Source organism: Hypomesus transpacificus, chromosome 21, assembly GCF_021917145.1.
Source record: "Hypomesus transpacificus isolate Combined female chromosome 21, fHypTra1, whole genome shotgun sequence".
Classification (NCBI taxonomy): domain Eukaryota; kingdom Metazoa; phylum Chordata; class Actinopteri; order Osmeriformes; family Osmeridae; genus Hypomesus; species Hypomesus transpacificus.
Genome location: NC_061080.1, coordinates 2,280,397 through 2,298,095, shown reverse-complemented (window position 1 = coordinate 2,298,095; position 17,699 = coordinate 2,280,397). Strand labels below are relative to the sequence as shown.

At 42.3% G+C, this 17,699-nt stretch overlaps 1 protein-coding gene and 1 pseudogene across 1 annotated transcript; one reads left to right on the top strand and one right to left on the bottom strand.

Moving 5' to 3' along the window:
- The first annotated feature begins 682 nt into the window (after positions 1–682).
- Positions 683–4,659, top strand: LOC124483625 (annotated as a pseudogene).
- Positions 4,660–8,538: 3,879 nt separating this feature from the next.
- On the bottom strand, positions 8,539–12,569 carry krt97 (keratin 97). Its single transcript, XM_047044144.1, has 8 exons — positions 12,096–12,569; positions 11,391–11,473; positions 10,959–11,115; positions 10,304–10,468; positions 9,929–10,054; positions 9,411–9,631; positions 9,166–9,203; positions 8,539–8,931 (listed from the first exon to the last, which is right to left on the bottom strand). Exons 1-8 carry the CDS (start codon positions 12,480–12,482, stop codon positions 8,825–8,827), a joined length of 1,284 nt encoding a protein of 427 aa, XP_046900100.1. The 5' UTR covers positions 12,483–12,569; the 3' UTR covers positions 8,539–8,824.
- Positions 12,570–17,699: the final 5,130 nt, after the last annotated feature.

The following is a 17,699-nucleotide window of genomic DNA, read 5'->3' as shown; positions in this document are numbered from 1 at the left end:
AGACTGTCTGTCAGAGAAATCAAGAATGTTACGTTGTATACTGAAAATTACTGGTGCTTAACATTCCTTGTCAGCAGAAAGGATAACCCCCTCAACATGAACTATAGATAACACTAGGCTAACATAAACAAACTGACCTAGGAAGACCATTATCTTACTAGATATGCCATAAATATGCTCATCTTATCTGTACTGAGTGGGCCAACTGGTCAGCCTAGAAGGGTCCTGCAAGGGACGCACGCACACACGCGCACGCGCGCGACAACTCTGGGATCGATCACCTCGACAGGCTGGTATACAGGGGAGGGGACATCCCACCAATATGTTTGAGTGGTCTTACATAAAGTCAAGAGACCCAGCCAACTTTGTATCGCGATCAAACTTGTTTCTTTGCCGGCAAGAATGGTAACTATTGTACTTTCTTTGAATCCGACGACTGTGCAATTCTTTAATAGACAATTTACTTAATAGTGTCTCATAAAAACGTTCACATCGTGAAGGTCATTTCGGCTAATTAAACAAAAGCTATTCAGTACGAAACACACATTGACGGTGAAAAAGGTGAGTATGAATTTCTCCTGAGAAGGAACACATCAGCTGTCTCTCTTTACTTCCTGGTCTGCTGAAGCCCCACCTACTACCTGACTCACCTGTCAGAATTCAGGAAGTAGACATCAGTCTTTCTCTGGTCATTGACAGGCTCTGAGAATCACTGTTCTGCTAAGAGAGAAAACTGAACTAAAATACAACTCACACCGAGAAGAAAGAGAACCTGTCTTTACCAACTACAAGAGGGAATACAGTTATCAACAGAGACAATAACTCACTGCTGACTGAAAAAACGGAAGTTTTTAGGAATAAAACTTAAAAGTTAAAGCAAATGTGGGAGTATGTGCCAAAATGGCATCCAACTCATCTCTCTCAGAGGAGGGTCTCTCCTGTCCTGTGTGCTGTGACATCTTTACAGACCCTGTTGTCCTGACGTGTAGCCACAGCTTCTGTAAAGCCTGTCTGCAGGAATAATGGAAGGAGGATAAGGAAGAGAATTGTCCAGTTTGCAGAAGAAAATCTTCAAGGGATTTACTTCCCTTCCAACCTGGCTTTGAATAACCTGTGTGAGTCCTTCTTACAGGAGAGACGTCAGAGAGCTTCAGCAGGGTCTGAGGTGCTCTGCAGTCTGCACAGTGAGAAACTCAAGCTCCACTGTCTGGATGATAAACAGCCAGTGTGTTTGCTGTGTCGAGACTCAGAACTACACCTTAACCACACATTCAGACCCATAGATGAAGCTGAACGAAATCATAAGGTACAATTCAAGTATCTTTTAAACATGATACCCAACATTTAACGTTATATCATGTTAGGCCTTCTGTAAGAAATCACAAGAGGTATTGTATGACGTAAGGTTTGGAATGAGGTCTATATCACAATTACAGTGTAAAGTTGTGTGTAAAGAAGCAGGAGTTTCGTTAACATTAATGCATATGAGTCTCCTCAATCATGTCTTTTACAGTACAGTGTTTTCATCTCCTATGGTTAGTGAAATAGCAACACCTGTCTCACACAAAAAGTCCTGCATTATACAGCCAGCCTGTATCGGACAGACACAGTTCCAATGATCTCCCCATATATTCATCTCTCTCGCATATGAGAGAATGTACAACCTTTCCTCAAAACATGTTTTGTTTCATTCCAGGAGAAACTCCAGCCTGCTCTGAAATCCTTACGGAAGAAGCTGGAAGTCTTAATAAGGTTAAACATACCTATGATCAAACAGCAGAACACTTTAAGGTAAACAAGCACAAGTAATAATAATGAGTAATAATTAGTGCGGTCAAACGATTAAAATGTTTAATCGCGATTAGTGCGGTCAAACGATTAAAATGTTTAATTGCGATTAATCGCATTAATGTCATAGTTAACTCGCGATTAATCACAATTAATCGCACATTTTTATCTTTTCTAAATGTCCCTTGATTTCTTTTTGTCCCATTCTTTTTTCAAATTGTAATGCTCTTATCAACATGGAAAAGTGGTTCGGATTGCTTTGTGCAAATATTTTTTGTTATTGAAAACAACATTGCAATCGCCTGGCTTTGACGAGGGGGCGGAGAATTCGCATCATCTGTGTGCTTGGCCATCAAGTGGTATTTCAGACTGGACGTGCTGCGATGATAGCTCAGTTTACAACGACAAAACACACAGATCACTTTGGTCTTGTCAATGGAACCATTTGGCAACTTTTTAAAAGTAAACTTTCCATTCAGAATCTTATTGGCATCCATTTCGGCGTCTCGCGCTCGCCATCAACTCAAAACGTAACGTTAACCTACTACCAGAGAATGTCTCATATCCGTAAACGGGCTCTGCTACTACGCTTTAGCCGGATCGCAAGCCAAACAAGTGTGTGGCGTGCCTGTTGTTTTGTTTCCGGTCTAGCTAGATCCGGTGTGGTGTTGTAGTTTTTCTAACTTCGGTAGTTGTTGCAACAGCATGTGAAAAAAAACTACAAAGTTTGCTAGGCCAAAAAGAGCGTTAATCGCGCGATAAAAAAATTGACGCCGTTAATTTGGGTTTGCGTTAACGCCGTTAATAACGCGTTAAACTGACAGCACTAGTAATAATACATGACTGTTTTGACATTGAAAACTCTGGTCACCTAAACGCTTTATGAACCTGCATGTCCCCAGATCCAGATCCAGCACACAGAGAGGCAGATTAAGGAGGAGTTTCAGAACCTTCACCTGTTTCTGCGAAACAGAAGAGTCAGATGATGAAGGAAAAGATTGAGGGGCTGAACAGAGAGATATCAACACTTTCAGACACAATCAGAGCCATAGATGAGGAGCTGAGAGCTGAAGACATCTCATTCCTGCAGGTCAGGACTGATCTCTCTAAGTTCATATGGAAAGGCTGGCTGGGTGTCTTTATGAGTGTCTAACTTCATCTTCTTTATCTCCACAGAACTACAAGGACACAGTGAAAAGGTAAGTGGCCTGCCTCCTGTCTCTCTTCTTTGTGGTTGTGAACCCAACCCCACAGCAGCTCTGACTCCAGAATGTTCTTCCAGAGCCCAGTCCACTCTGCCGGATCCACAGCTGGTCTCAGGACCGCTGATAGACGTGGCTAAACACCTGGGCAACCTGACCTTCAGAGTCTGGGAGAATATGCAGGACATTGTCACATACAGTGAGTATTAGACCATGTAGAACTATTCTACTGCATTACTGATGCATTACTGCATTACTGATGCATTACTGATCAGGATCTGTCTTATTGTGATCATATCTGTCCATACACCATTCTTCACACTATAGTACAGGCTACATACTGTACATTACCCTTGTTGCTTGATCAAATGAACTGCTCTACCAAATATATAAGGGGTCAGATGGCTGAGCTGTTAGGTAATCGGGCTATTGAACAGAAGGTTGCCGGTTCGATTCCTGGCCGTGCCAAATGACGTTGTTTCCGTGGGCAAGGCACTTCACCCTACTTCCCTCGGGGGGAATGTCCCTGTACTTACTGTAAGTCGCTCTGGATAAGAGCGTCTGCTAAATGACTACATTTAAATGTAAATATCACAACAATGTCAGGCTGATAGGTTAAATATTCTATTTGTTGCACATGATCATAAACCCCCTGACACATCCACATACATGATGTGTCATCATTACTGGGTTGTCATGGTGTCAACTCCTGGTGGGTGAGGGTGTAAACATCGAGCACTGCATCAACACAAACCTGATCTCTCTCCTCAGCTCCTGTGACTCTGGACCTCAACACTGCCCACCCAGCCCTCATCCTGTCTGAGGATCTGACCAGTGTGAGATACAGTCAGGAGAGACAGCAGCTTCCTGATAACCCAGAGAGGTTTGACAGATATAGTTGGGTCCTGGTCTCTGAGGGTTTCAACTCAGGGACACACAGCTGGGATGTTGAGGTGGGAGACAGTACAGACTGGTACTTGGGCGTGGTAGCCGAGTCTGTCCAGACGAAGGGAGACAAACTGGGTGGATACTGGGGAATTTGGTTCGACAACGGTGACTACACAGCAGTATCATCATCAGGGTCGGTCACTGTTCTCACAGGGAGACAGAAACCCCAGAGGATCAGAGTGCAGCTGGACTGGGACGGAGGAAAGCTGGCATTCTCTGACCCTGATAGAAACGCACACATTCACTAACACCTTCCCTGAGAGAGTCTTTCCATGCATTGGTACTGGCTGCCCTCTCCACCCTCTGATGATCTCACCAGTGAAGGCCTCTGTAACCGTCAAACAGCAGAGTCATTAGAGATGGTACCACCTCTACCTGGAACAGTAGAACAGCATGTGTTTACAACCTTCCTGTCATGAAGACTAGCAACCTATAACATGAGCATCAAGGTACAAAGAACAAAGACCAATATGAGTTAGGGAATTATAGGTAGGGTGTTCTTAATGATTTACAGGGTCTGAAGTCAGAATTAATTTAGTTATGTGGTAAATCTAATATCTGTATGTATACAGAACATTTACACTATTCCAATGGCATTGTATTTTGTTCTACTCAAATTTTCCGAATCAAATGCTTAGTCAACTTACTATATTATTTGACTTGATTACATTTGAACATGAATCTTAACTGCTGTTGTTTCTTAGTGTTCAAATAAAATATGATGAACTGTAACATGAAGTGGTGCAGTGTTGTTCATCTCTCCCGTGCTCCTGTTTAATTCATGTCGTTCTCTCCTCCACCAGTAGAGGGTAATGCTGTACAGCAGATTCTTCCACCAGGAGACTCTTTAATAAGGAGTTTTACCTCCTCGTTTGCCCTCTGGTCATTTCATTACTACTCTAATGGGTTGCATCTTGTGACGTCGCATCCTATTATTGGTTTAGACATCTTTGGTCGGATGAATATTACTGATGAAGAAAAGGTAGAAATTAAAAACAACAGCTTGCAACATGACGAGTTGTACTTGGATTTAGCTAAAGGGGCTTTTTTATGATCTAGGGCCAAATGGTTAGAGGAGGGCGAGAATAACTGGAGTTATTTTTGTTCACTGGAGATGATAAAACCCTGACTGGTCAAAGAAAAACCCTGACCTAAATGGTACCAAATCTAATGACCCTGTGTTAATTTCAGAATTTGTTACAGACAAAAGTTTACAAAGGTCTGTACACTTCCCAGTTTAATCCCAGTAACTGCAGCACATTCATTGAGAAAATAAGTTAAAACTTCCGATAATCAATGGCACTTACAAAGCAGTTTGTGATTCTAATATAACTGTTGCTGAAATAAGGAAGCTCTCCATTCCATGGAAAAAGGAAAGGCTCCTGGTATAGACTGGCTTTCAGTGGAATTCTATGTGCATTTTGTGGAATATTCAGGGTCCTTTGCTTTGTATGTATAAAGAATGTGTGAAGCAAAAGGAGATGACTACTACTAAGAAACAAGGAATGATTTCACTCATCCCTAAACCGAATAAAGACGCACAGTGTATTGACAACTGGCGTCCAATTTCATTGTTAACAATTTATTCTAAAATATTAGTCCTAGTCTATGCAAATACACTTAATACTGGCCTTGGTGATATATCAGAAACACAGTCTGGCTTTGTGAAAAATTGTCATATGACAAACAATGTAAGACTCGTGCTTGATATGGTAGACTATGCTGATGCAGTGCAGTTACAGGCTCTTCTTCCCTTCCTAGACTTCTACAAGGACTTTGACACTATTGAACATGTATTTATTTAGAAAAGTTATTTGGTTTTGGTGATTATTTTATGAATATTATTGAAATGCTATGTGAGGATATAAATAGTTCTGTGATAATTAATCAAAATACGACAAATAGATTTGAGATAAAACGTGGAATAAGGCAGGGATTCCCAGTCTCTCTCTTCTTCTTTCTCCTGGTCACAGAATTGCTGGCATGAAGTATAGTTCATGATCTTGAATTTAAAGGTATACATATTTTTTCCCAAAAGATACAAATTGCACAAATGGCAGATGACAGACACCATTTTGTTGATGCAAGACAAAGATCAGCTGTCTTGCGCTTTGACTTTGGTTTAGCATTCTCAAGTGCCTCCAGCTGAACATTTCCAAATGTGAGGTCTTACCTTTGCATGAGTGTGATGAAAGCCTCATGAAGAACATTCCAGTTAAACGTACTGTTTAATATGCTGGAATTCACATAACTTAGAATTGAACATATAGACAGCAGTTGACCCCATGGGCGGCGCTAGGGAGGGGCTAGCAGGTGCTTCGGCACCCCCAAGAAAGACCAAAGCACCCGGATAGCACCCCCAAAAATATTGCTCATTTATGAATAGGATTTATATATCATATATATATCTAATTGTGTATCTCCCCCAAACAATAATTGTGGCACCCCCTCAGCACCTGCATTCAGCACCGTCCCTGGTTGACCCATACAGCGAAAATGGCCAAAACAAAAGTATTTTGAACTTTCGGTTGCAAAGAGACTTATCTATGTTTGGTAGAACTCCTTTATCCAAGGCAGAAAGTCTCTCTCACTTTGTACATCCCTCTCTCTCTTTATTTATTAATAATAAATCGTTAAAATATATATATTTTTTAATCTGGACATTGTCTGGACAAATAAACCTCACACACTTAAGAAGGTGCTCTCTGATTGCAAAGCCCAGGAATGTTTACATCACATTTAGTCATTTTAGCAGGGACATCCCCGAGGCAAGTAGGGTGAATGCCACGGCAGGGAATCGATCCGGCAACCTGATTGCTAGCCCGATTCCCTAACCGCTCAGCCACCTGACTCCCTGCGATTTGGATTTCTTAGATTTCACACACACAGTTTAATTTAGAGTCGGCTGGATCAGGAGATGTCTTATACATCCCAAGTCCTTATGGCGTTTTATCCCCAATCATATATTTAACCACTTCTCACCTCATAAAACACTCATTTGGAACAATGCAGATATTACAGTTAAAAACAAATCTTTGATTTTCTCTGGATGGTTTGAGAATGGCATTCATGTTATTTTTTCTTTGTTTGATAGATCTGGCTATACTGACCTGTGAACAATTTCTGTCACGTCATGGCCTCCCGGTCCCATTTAGGGAATTTAACTCACTCACTAAAGCTATCCCTAAAGGGTTCATCCAACTTATCAAAAGTCACCTTTCTTTTGGTATGGACAATGCAACACAACATAAATTACTATTTTTTGAGTGTGAGAAGACAAAAACGTTTGTTTATGACTCAAATTATAATCTTTTTGAATTATCGTATTCTCTTACTGCAAAGGATTTCCTATTTTATTACGAGAACCCTGTGAACTACCCTTTTGAATTTGTTGTAAACTTTCTTACTCTGCAAGTTAAATTTTTCCTCCACAAACAAAAATGGCCACAAGGATGGCCATCCTTCATGTCTTTAAGCTAGAAATGGACACTTCTTAATTCTCTTCGTTTGGTTAAAAATAACCCAAAAATGACTTTTTGGGTCTCCTCCGCACGGTTTTTAAATGATAAATTATTGCCTCTTTGTTCTTTGATTATTATTATTTGGTCGGTGTTGCGTTTGTTTAGAAGCGGACAGAGACCTGCTTTTCAAGCGGTCCCCCGGTCCGCTTGTTTGGTGTCCACCAGGTTACGGATGACAGCGTTCACACTTGTTCAACGGTACTAACAGAGCAATTGCACCAGTGTTAGTTTTAATCGATACAAACCTGTTCGTGTGAACACAAACTTAAACTTGTAGTGCTTATCTGCAATTTTCTTAAATACGGTTCTGTTTTACAATAGTGCAATGCTGTTGCCATCTAGTGGAACTTTTCAGTAAAATATTCATTTTAATTCCTTACCTTGTAGACCCCTATTTTACATGAACACAACCTCTCATTGTCAGGCCTCTAGGCATTCCTGTTTCTTCAACTGTCCCTATCAATGTAAACAATGCCAAAAGAAGAATGCTCTTCCTTTACTTGAACTCTGAATTTTGTCCCAGTCTTGATACATGCAGTACAAAAGAAATGTCTTTGGAGGGATGCTTCACTCTCCTTTCTCCTGATAATTCAGGAACTCATATTAACAAGTGTTATCATCTGGGCATGGAACTACACCATATCCCAGTTATTAATGTTATTTACCTAGTTTGTTTGGGTTGTGTCAGGCTTACTCATCATTTCTGTTCTTGTTGATGACAATGCAGATCTGTATCACCAGATAAAGTGACCAAATTCTACATTACAGTAACCTTCATGTTACTGATTCCAAAGGTGCAGTATATGAGAGGATTTATATTGGATCTAATCTCTGATGAGCCATATGCACCAAAATTAACTGCCCTACTAAATAAATGTTCTTTCTTTTTCAAAGTTCATAAAAGGATGACGTGGCAAGTCAGCACTCGGACCTTGAGCCATTCTCAAAAAGGCTCTTCCTTCCTGTTTGACTGTTTGGCTAGGTTACATTAACACTATCTACTCCACACTACACCCAATCCCGTCGTGACGGACAAATATGCAATCAGGTCAAACAAAATGACACATAACCATAACATGTAAACATATGCAGCACCGCTTCTTTATTGTGTTTTTTAATGCTGAACATTCTGGTGGGGTATCTTATCTGAAATAAGTACAAATGAGTATAAATGGTGTAGCCAAAGTCAGGCATTATACGGCTGTTTAGGAGTTGGTTTAGTTTGAAATAAAATAGTTTTAAATAAAATATTCTTGATGTTACTGGGGAGTTATCCATCTCTGGGTCCACATTTAGGCATGGGGGCATGGGTCAAGTCAGGGGGACAATATTGGGGTGGTGGTGGTGAGGTCAGGGTGGGCATCTCTACTTGCTGACAACTGCCACATCCACGTCCTCTGTGCGAGAGACCACCTTTCCGTCAACCACCTCCTCGACGACTGTCCTGACCCTCTTGGTGATCACGGGCGCCTCTGCGGAACCAGAAAAAGCACGCCGAGCAATCAGCACACTTTGAACAGTGTACTTCGAGTGAAATAAACGGGAATACGATGAAACGAACCCTAACCCATTTATGATCGGGCACAATTTCATTTGAAACGTTCCCTGATGCCAACAATGCCTCATTTACAGTTTGTCTGTTATTAACAAGGATGTATCATGTGATGATGTGAGATAGAAAGGGAAAGAATTCTCCTGCAACTTACGTTTCACAACCTCGACCTTCTTTATGATCACGGCTTGGCTGGAGAAGAGAGGGAACAGAGTGAGTGTTGACACCTTGACTATCTGACCCCTCTGCAAATGTTATATCTCTCAATAGTGCTGTCTGGCCCACAGCCATATCCAGTAGATACTGTATCTCGTGGATAAGGGCTGCGAATAGAATTGGAATCGGGGTCGTTTTTACAGTCGGGTCTTCTGCCCTGGATGTGTACGGCTCTCGTCTTACCCTGAGGCCTCTCCGTCCAGCAGCCTCCTGTACTCGGCGATCTCCATCTCCAGCCTGGTCTTGATGTCCAGCAGCATCTTGTACTCGCAGGCCTGCCTCTCGATGTCCATCTTCATCTTCCCGAGTTCGGTCTCCAAGCTGTTGACCGTCATCTGGAGCTGGCTCAGTTGCCTGTTGTACCTGTTCTGTGTTTCGGTCAGCTGGCCCTCCATGGCGGATCTCTGGAAGAGGAGGAAGAGGAAGGAAGAGGAAGCAAGAGGAAGGAAGAGGAAGGAAAAGGAAGGAAGAGGAAGGAAGAGGAGAAGGTTGAGGAGGAAGAGAAAGTCAAAGAGGAGGAGGAGAAAGAGGTGAGGAGAAGGGGGAGAGGGGCAGGAGGGGGGTTGAAGAGGAGTATGAATGAATTGTCGAGGGCGACGGTTGATTTGACAGGCGTCGTCGCCTTGGGTTTCAAGATTTCAACACGATCTGTTTCAGAACAGAATCTACAATCTGTGTGTGTGTGTGTGTGAGGCCTTTACCAGGTTAATCTGGGATTGTAGCTCGATCTCCAGACTCTGGAAGGTCCTCTTCAGCTCGCTTAGCTCTTGTTGGGACATCTGGAGTTCCTGTGTGTTGCTTGTCACCACCTTGTTGAGCTCATCAAACTGCAGGAGAAGAAGCACATGTTCAGGGTCATGTGAATCTGAACTGTACAGTTCATGAAATCCATGACAGTGGTGAGAAATAGGATTGTAATACAATAAAATTAAATAAAAGCATGTCTGACAAATCTGCTTGGTCGTTAGTTTGTTGGCTCAGTGTGTTTGAAAGACCGGTTCTTTTGGCTGGTTTCCGACTTTGGGAGGCAACTCTCGAGGGAAGCTCTCCCAGTGTCGTTGTCTCTTTTTCCTTACCTTGACCTTGTACCAGGCCTCCATTTCGCGACGGTTCTTTTCCACGATGCCCTCGTACTGGGCCCTGATCTCATCCATCACGCTGGCCATGTCCTCCTGGGGCGCGGCGTCCACCTCCACGTTGACCGAGCTGGAGCTCATGGCGGCGCGCATGGCTACTATCTCCTATAGGCGGGGGCGAGAAAATGTCAAGGTCAGGAGAGGTCAGAACCAGGCTAGAGGTCGTCTGGGAAATGGAAAGGGTTTAGCTTGGGTCAAGTGTTACGTAGTCAACTTGTCACAATGAGACCCTTAATGAGGTGTGGTTAAAGTGTAGCTATCTGTTGCGTGGTTTATTCCCATGCTTTAGAACTGGGCTAAAAGTAAATACTGTGACGTGAGTCATTCATCTGAAGGTTAAGTCATCTCAGTTGTGGTGAAAATACCTTTGTGGCGACAGCACCTGTATCACCAGCTTAGAAGGTACACAAAGCTAGTGGGTACATCAAACACAAACTTTCGTGTTTGTGTACCATCAATTACCCATTCAAAGACAATACTGCTTAGCAAACAATGACAACAATCCAAAGATGGAAGAACGGCCACTTTTTAGAAACGACTTTTAAGGGTTGGACACTTGTCAGGGGCCTGCTGAAGGACTCCATCGAGCACCAACCTCAGCGTGGTTCTTCTTGAGATAGAGAAGCTCCTCCTTCAGGCCCTCGATCTGCATCTCCAGGTCGGACCTGGACATGGTGAGCTCATCCAGAACCTTCCTCAGTCCTGCGATATCTGCCTCCACCGACATGCGCATTGACATTTCGTTCTCATACCTGCCGCGGGGAAAGCAAAACACGTGAGTGCTCGTGCCGAACATAGTCAACTGACTCGCTCAACAGTGTTGCCGCCAACAGTAAGAGGAAACTTGACAAAACCAGTTGGACCAGTATCACTTTCCGCTGACCACGACATTCACCACAGTGGTGTGATGTGACTTGGATGAAGTGATCTGTGCGTCCTACATCCTACATACAACTAGGGTCTTGCTGTATTGTTATTTCATAGACAAAGTTGATTGACTTCTTAAAGACTCTCTGTTTTTACTCACTTGAGTTTGAAATCTTCAGCGGCCAGTTTTGCATTGTCAATCATGAGGAGGATCCTGGCGTTGTCCAAGGAAGCAACGCTGATCTGAAATAAAAGTAAAAAAGAACGTGGAACAACGTTAAATCATTTGCTCTCCATAAGCTGTTATAAGTGTCTATTGGTGAATCAAAGGTAACTCAAGCAGCCATTTTCTAGGTTAAGCATCTTGTTAATGTCAGAGATGTAATTGTGACCTTCTCACCAAGATGAAAATCACATGTTCACGTTTAATCAAGTTACCTTTAATGTTTAAGTGGCTATAGCATAGCATGATGGTAAAATACGAACGACAGTAAGACACTTTGAAGGTAAAATAAACTGGTGTGAAAGTTTTACAAACAACAATAATCTACATTCAGTCTACATTTTTTTACGAATAATACATAAATAATAACAATTAACTCAGCCATTCGGGAAAATACACAGTGTAGACTATCAAGACAAACCTGTCTGTTCCACACACCTTTATCGTGTAATCCTTCACAAAGTATATTTCTGTGGGGCAACTGCGCTAAATGTTTTTTGAAATCCACAACCTAAGGGCATGCTTACAGTGTAACTACCTTGGTGTATAGCATTTTTTGGCGTATTTTCAACCAATAACCTAATGGGACTTTATGCTTTATACAATATGAAATAAAATAATTACACGTTAAATTATGCTCACCTTTTTGCGCAGGTCAGCAATAATAGCCTGGTATTTGCTGTAGTCATTAACGACAGGAGTTTTCTTTTCATACCACTCGCGGATTTGAAACTCGAGCTTGGCATTGGCAGTCTCCAGCAAGCGGACCTTTTCCAGGTAGGTGGCCAGACGGTCATTCAGGTTCTGCATGGTGGCCTTCTCGTTGGCGGCATTATTGTTTCCTCCGGCCGCGCTGGACAAGTCAAAGCCGCCCCTTGAGCCCGAAGCGTAGGACACACGGACGCTTTGCCCCCCTGCACCTCCATAGACACTTGGTGCCCTTGACATGCCAACTCGAGATGAGTATCCGTAGAGAGAGGCGGAGGAGGGACGGCTGGAGGAAAAACTGCGCTGGGACAAGGTACTCATGGCGACACCGGTTGTGATGGATATAGGCACTTCAAATCGCCGAGTGGTAAATTGAGAGTTGGTACTGGACTACCTTACAGTAGCAGAATATATAGGCTACCCTTAGCACGTGGGAGCGGTTTCAGGGCGTGCATGGATAATTATTTACATGAGATAGATATGCATCACACATCTTTAACAGGTGTGTCAGCCCTGAAAAGTGAGAAAGTGCGCTAGGTGTGGTGCGCGTGAAAGACTCCCACCTATTGTGTCATCCACATGACAGAATGCTGTCATGTCTTTCGCAGAATTATAACGACTAAGTTTACAAGAAATGTGAAGTAAATATGTAAGTGGAAGTAGTCAAAATTAAACAATGGAAATGTTTCTTGACAGAATAATGTGAGATGAGATTGAGCTGTGTGCTATGCCATGCCTTTATAAACAGTGTTCCTCCAAGAGTATTATGGACTCTAAAAGTGGGTTGACTGTTGGCGTAGAAAGCAATTTATGACTTGGTTCTACGATCCAAGTTCAAATTTCAAGTACACGTGGCGTTAGAGATGCCTCCTACAAATGTTTCCTCACAAATGTAACGCGATCAATAATGTCATTTCTTAGCGCCTTTCATTCGTAGTGTATGTTTCAAAGGGGCCTATGTGTGCTTTGTGTGTGTGAAAATGAACCTTCACGAACCTATTTATTTACGTTTAGTCCTGAGCGCAGCTGCCTGACAAGTTCTCTAAGGTTCACATCAAAGCATTCTTAACAGACTACCTGTGACTCAACAGACACACATACAAACACACACACACGCACACACATACTGTAGGGCTGCATTAAGGAAACGTAGCCACCTGTCTTTCTAAGCAGTCTTGAGTGTGTGTGTGCGTGTGTGTGCGTGCAACTCAAACACATTTTGATCGGTTAAACTTCAGTTAAACAGGCCTACAGTAGTACTGTACTTCGACATGTTATGTAGTTGTACATCAGAGAGAACAGGCTCTCACAATGTAGGACAGCACTCCTTTATTAAGTCAGCATGAATAAGTTGATGAGAACATGAACGTCAATGTCAGTTTATTTCACAGTTGACATTCAGTTGTGAAGAAAACTGGTTTTGTAATTGTCTGTAATTTGCTAGAGGTGTCTCTGTGTATGGAACTCCAGTCTTGCTTTCAGCATATTTTTGACATATCTAGTACAATATATTTTACTTTTTGTTGGCACACGTTATAAACATTGTCTGTGTGCAAACAGATGCAAACAGGTGGTTTCTGCCAAATGAAAACGGACAAACAAAAACTGGATGACTAAACGTACATTAAGAAGTGGTAGTTATAAAGTCATTTTGATCAGTTGTCATACACAGGAATCAGGATCACTTTCGATGACCTGCTCTTTAATCCATGTTGTCATCATCTTGTAATTAGCCTCTGTGTATACTGTTACTACGGTGTTGAGTTCTGTCTGTCATGTCTCTTGTCTAATACATGTCAAACAATGTTCTCTAGGTCAACATTGAAATTGAAACACATGACAAAAATGAATACGAAAGTGTACCACGTACAGTCCTAGAATGAAACCGCTAATCACAACTCAAAATGAATACATAAAGGCTCAAACAATATATTAGAACCCTAATGAAAGACCAGTGAACCATTTAATGTGAGAACCTGGTATTTTCATGACAATACTATGTCAGATCTAAACCCAGTGCTTTTCAAAATTCAACATGAATGTCTTCTCAAGGCAATGGCACGGAGCGCTTGCTCCACACCCTCTGTAATCATAGCTTTGCATCACTTAAGATATGTAGTCCCATCTTAAAATATACTTACTGTAATTACCCCCTCATTAATCTGTATTCTGAAAGTCATGTCATTATGTGACGGGATCATGGAGGGGACACAGTGGTAGGAATCCTGTGATGGTTATAATCTCATGCACATTTCACGTACACTAACACGTGCACACACACACACACACTCGTACACTTGCACCCACACACAGGACTTCAGGAGTCTGGGTTCCCAGGCTCTCCAAATAAAGTAAACGGCCGCTGCTGTAGAGATTTGCAGGAGAAGGAGAACGCTTGAGGAAGCAGCGCCTCCCTCCACACACCCCACTGAAACTCTGTCTCCATGAAACTGTATCAACCAGGAGGTGGATTAGGGTGCAAATGAATACACAGTGAACAGTATACATAAATGATTGGCAAAGCAAGTCATATGTTAACAATCTTAAACTGCCCGTTTACATCATTACATCACACTTGCCAGTGTGTATCCACCGGAAACCTATGACTGACTCCCTTTGGGTTAGGTTATTCGCCTCTCATCCTTTCCCCTCCACTTCTCTGCCCCTCCTGTGAACAATAATATTTCCCAGTTTTACTGAAATTGATACCAAAGTAATGGACACCTTGATAAAACCACTGATGCAGCAACCCAGAATCTTGTCAAGGGAATCCATTTTTTTGTTTGTTTGTCGATGGCCATTTTGATGGATTCCTGTTGTAGGCTACTGTCCCAATTGTACCCTGTCATTGGGTTTGGGGGGGAAGGTTTGTCTCCATTGTTTGTCCTGTGTTGTGTAATGTTGTTGGCTTTTGGCTATGGTGTTTCTTAGTCTGTGTTTGTGTTTATGACCCCTGCTGCACACTCATTTCCTTTATAAGGATAAATGAAGTTGAAAGTTGAAGTTGGTGTGGCTCTAGGTCAGGGGTAGGCAACCCTGGTCCTCGAGGGCGGCTGTCCTGCATGTTTTAGATGTTTCCCTGCTCCAACACACCTGTTTCAAATGAAATGGTCGTTATCAAGCTCTGTAGAAGCCGGGTTATGACCATTCATTAGAACCAGGTGTGTTGGAGCAGAGAAACATCTAGAACATGCAGGACAGCGGCTCTCAAGGACCAGGATTGCCTACCCCTGGCCAAGGTGCTTGTTCAAAGACAATGGTCTTCAAAGGCTACCTGACGTGTCTACTGTAATTGCAGTCTAAGCCCTTCTTCGAATAGTTTCCTCGTGACTGACCCTCAGGGTCTCCTGCCAGAGTTGTGGGGAGCCTATTAGACAGAGGATTAGTCAGAAATCCACCCTGGCCACATGTCATCAACAAGAGAATAGAAACAAAAAAGCAGGAATTAATTAAGACAAAACTTCCATCAACTTCACACTTTCTGCAGTACTCCAAACGGTACTGTTTTCCATCGATTCAATTCGACACATTTTGGAATTCATTTAGTTGGATTAGAAAAACAGACGCCTGTGAAATAAAAGCTTGATGAACCGCTTTTAATGGTTAATTGTTATGATAAACCTCATGACCTGTGTTAACAGTGTCACTGCTTATTCTGAGGAAGAGAGAGGGCTACCCCTCCCTGCCTCCCCCACCTTCACACACAACCCCTCATATTTTACCTAACTATGCCTCCTCACGCACACACACACACACACACACACACACACACACACACACACACACACACACACACACACACACACACACAGACACACACACGCACACACACACACACACACACACACACATACACACACAGACACACACACGCGCACACACACACACGCACACACATACACACACACACACACAGACACACACACAGACACACACACAGACACACACGCACACACACACCCTCCCCCCCACTCACACACCTCAACTGACTTGTGTTGGATTTGCCTCGACCTGTCTGGCTGGGTTTCAGATATGAGCCCATCCCTGTTGTTCAGACGAGGGAATGAAAGTAAAGTGTGCCACTCCTTGGTGTAATTGTTTTTTCAGGACAACAGATACTCCCATGCCCCAAGGTGCTTTACTTAATACCCTGTTTAAAGCAGATCATGATCAGGCTTAATTGTTTATCACTCCACCGAGTGCATTCAGGAAAAATGATTAAATTTTTGCAGAGTAATGGCCTTTAGTTAATAAAAATATATATATATATTTGCATACAGTGATTGAGTGAAAATGTTGCGAGGATAACATGTCTCAATATCTTTCTTGTTTTAATTTAATGTGAAAAACGTTGCACTGCTATAACAATTATTTCTTGAAACCTCACCCCCACACATAAAAAAATATCAATGGAAGGCTCAGAAAGCTTTCTAAATTGAAAAATAGGAATTAACAGTGGCATCCATGGTTACAAAGTTCTTTACCCTGAACCAAAGTCCACTATATTGGATAACTAAAAATACAATTCTAGTTATTGATGATCTTTAATGCATTTTTTAGTTAATTTAAAATACCTTACTTTTCAGTTATATTGATCACTTTATAACCCTATTTAACTTCATTCATAGTCATTCGTAACAACATAATAGGTTGATAAGAAATAACAATTAAGTCAAAAAAAAAAATATCACAACCATATACTACAATATGTTTTGTGAAATTAAATTTGCATGACACATTTGTGATCTTATGATCAGTGAGTACATCTTAGCTTTTTCCCAGCCAATTAGCTAAACTACCTGTCGTTTCAGACAGTCTTGCCAGAAGGTGTGGTGCACACCTTCACACCAGAACTACCAATCACCAGTCTGCACTCATGATGAATACCTCTCAAACATTTGACAGTAGGTCTTTCTCATTGTAGCATCAACTAGTTATCAGTGTAGTAATGTTAGGAATGACTAGTAGTCTGGGAGCCATAACGACTGAGCCATAACAAAATAGTTGAAGTGCCTTTGCTCCGAATGCTTGGGATGATTAAGATTTGCATAGAAGGTGTGAAAGGGTGGGGGAGATTAACATTATGGACTGATGTTCACCTACGCACAATCACCTGATCAAAGTTTGCTGATATGGGAGTGGGAGTTGGTTTAGGGATGCCAGGGGATGATGTTCTAACCATCGGTGACAGTTTCGGTTGGAAATGCATTCAGCCAGGATTAGATAGGGTGAAGGATTTAAAGAGGTGTTCACAGAGCAAGGTGGTCCAAAGATGACATCCCCCTATACACGCCCATCTTAACTTGAGAGAAATGAACACATGAAAGCGTTTTTGCCTGAGATGATGGCTGAGTATTTACTGGCTCATCATTCCGTTTAACGCCATGCTGACAATGAGGTTTAATCATTTCCCAACAGCTCAGTATGACTGTGTGTGTGTGTGGGGGGGGGCTGTGTGGGAATCCAACCATGTGTGTGTGTGTGCGTGTGTGTGTGTGTGATTGTGCTTGAGTGTCACATGCAGACGTGAGTGTGTGT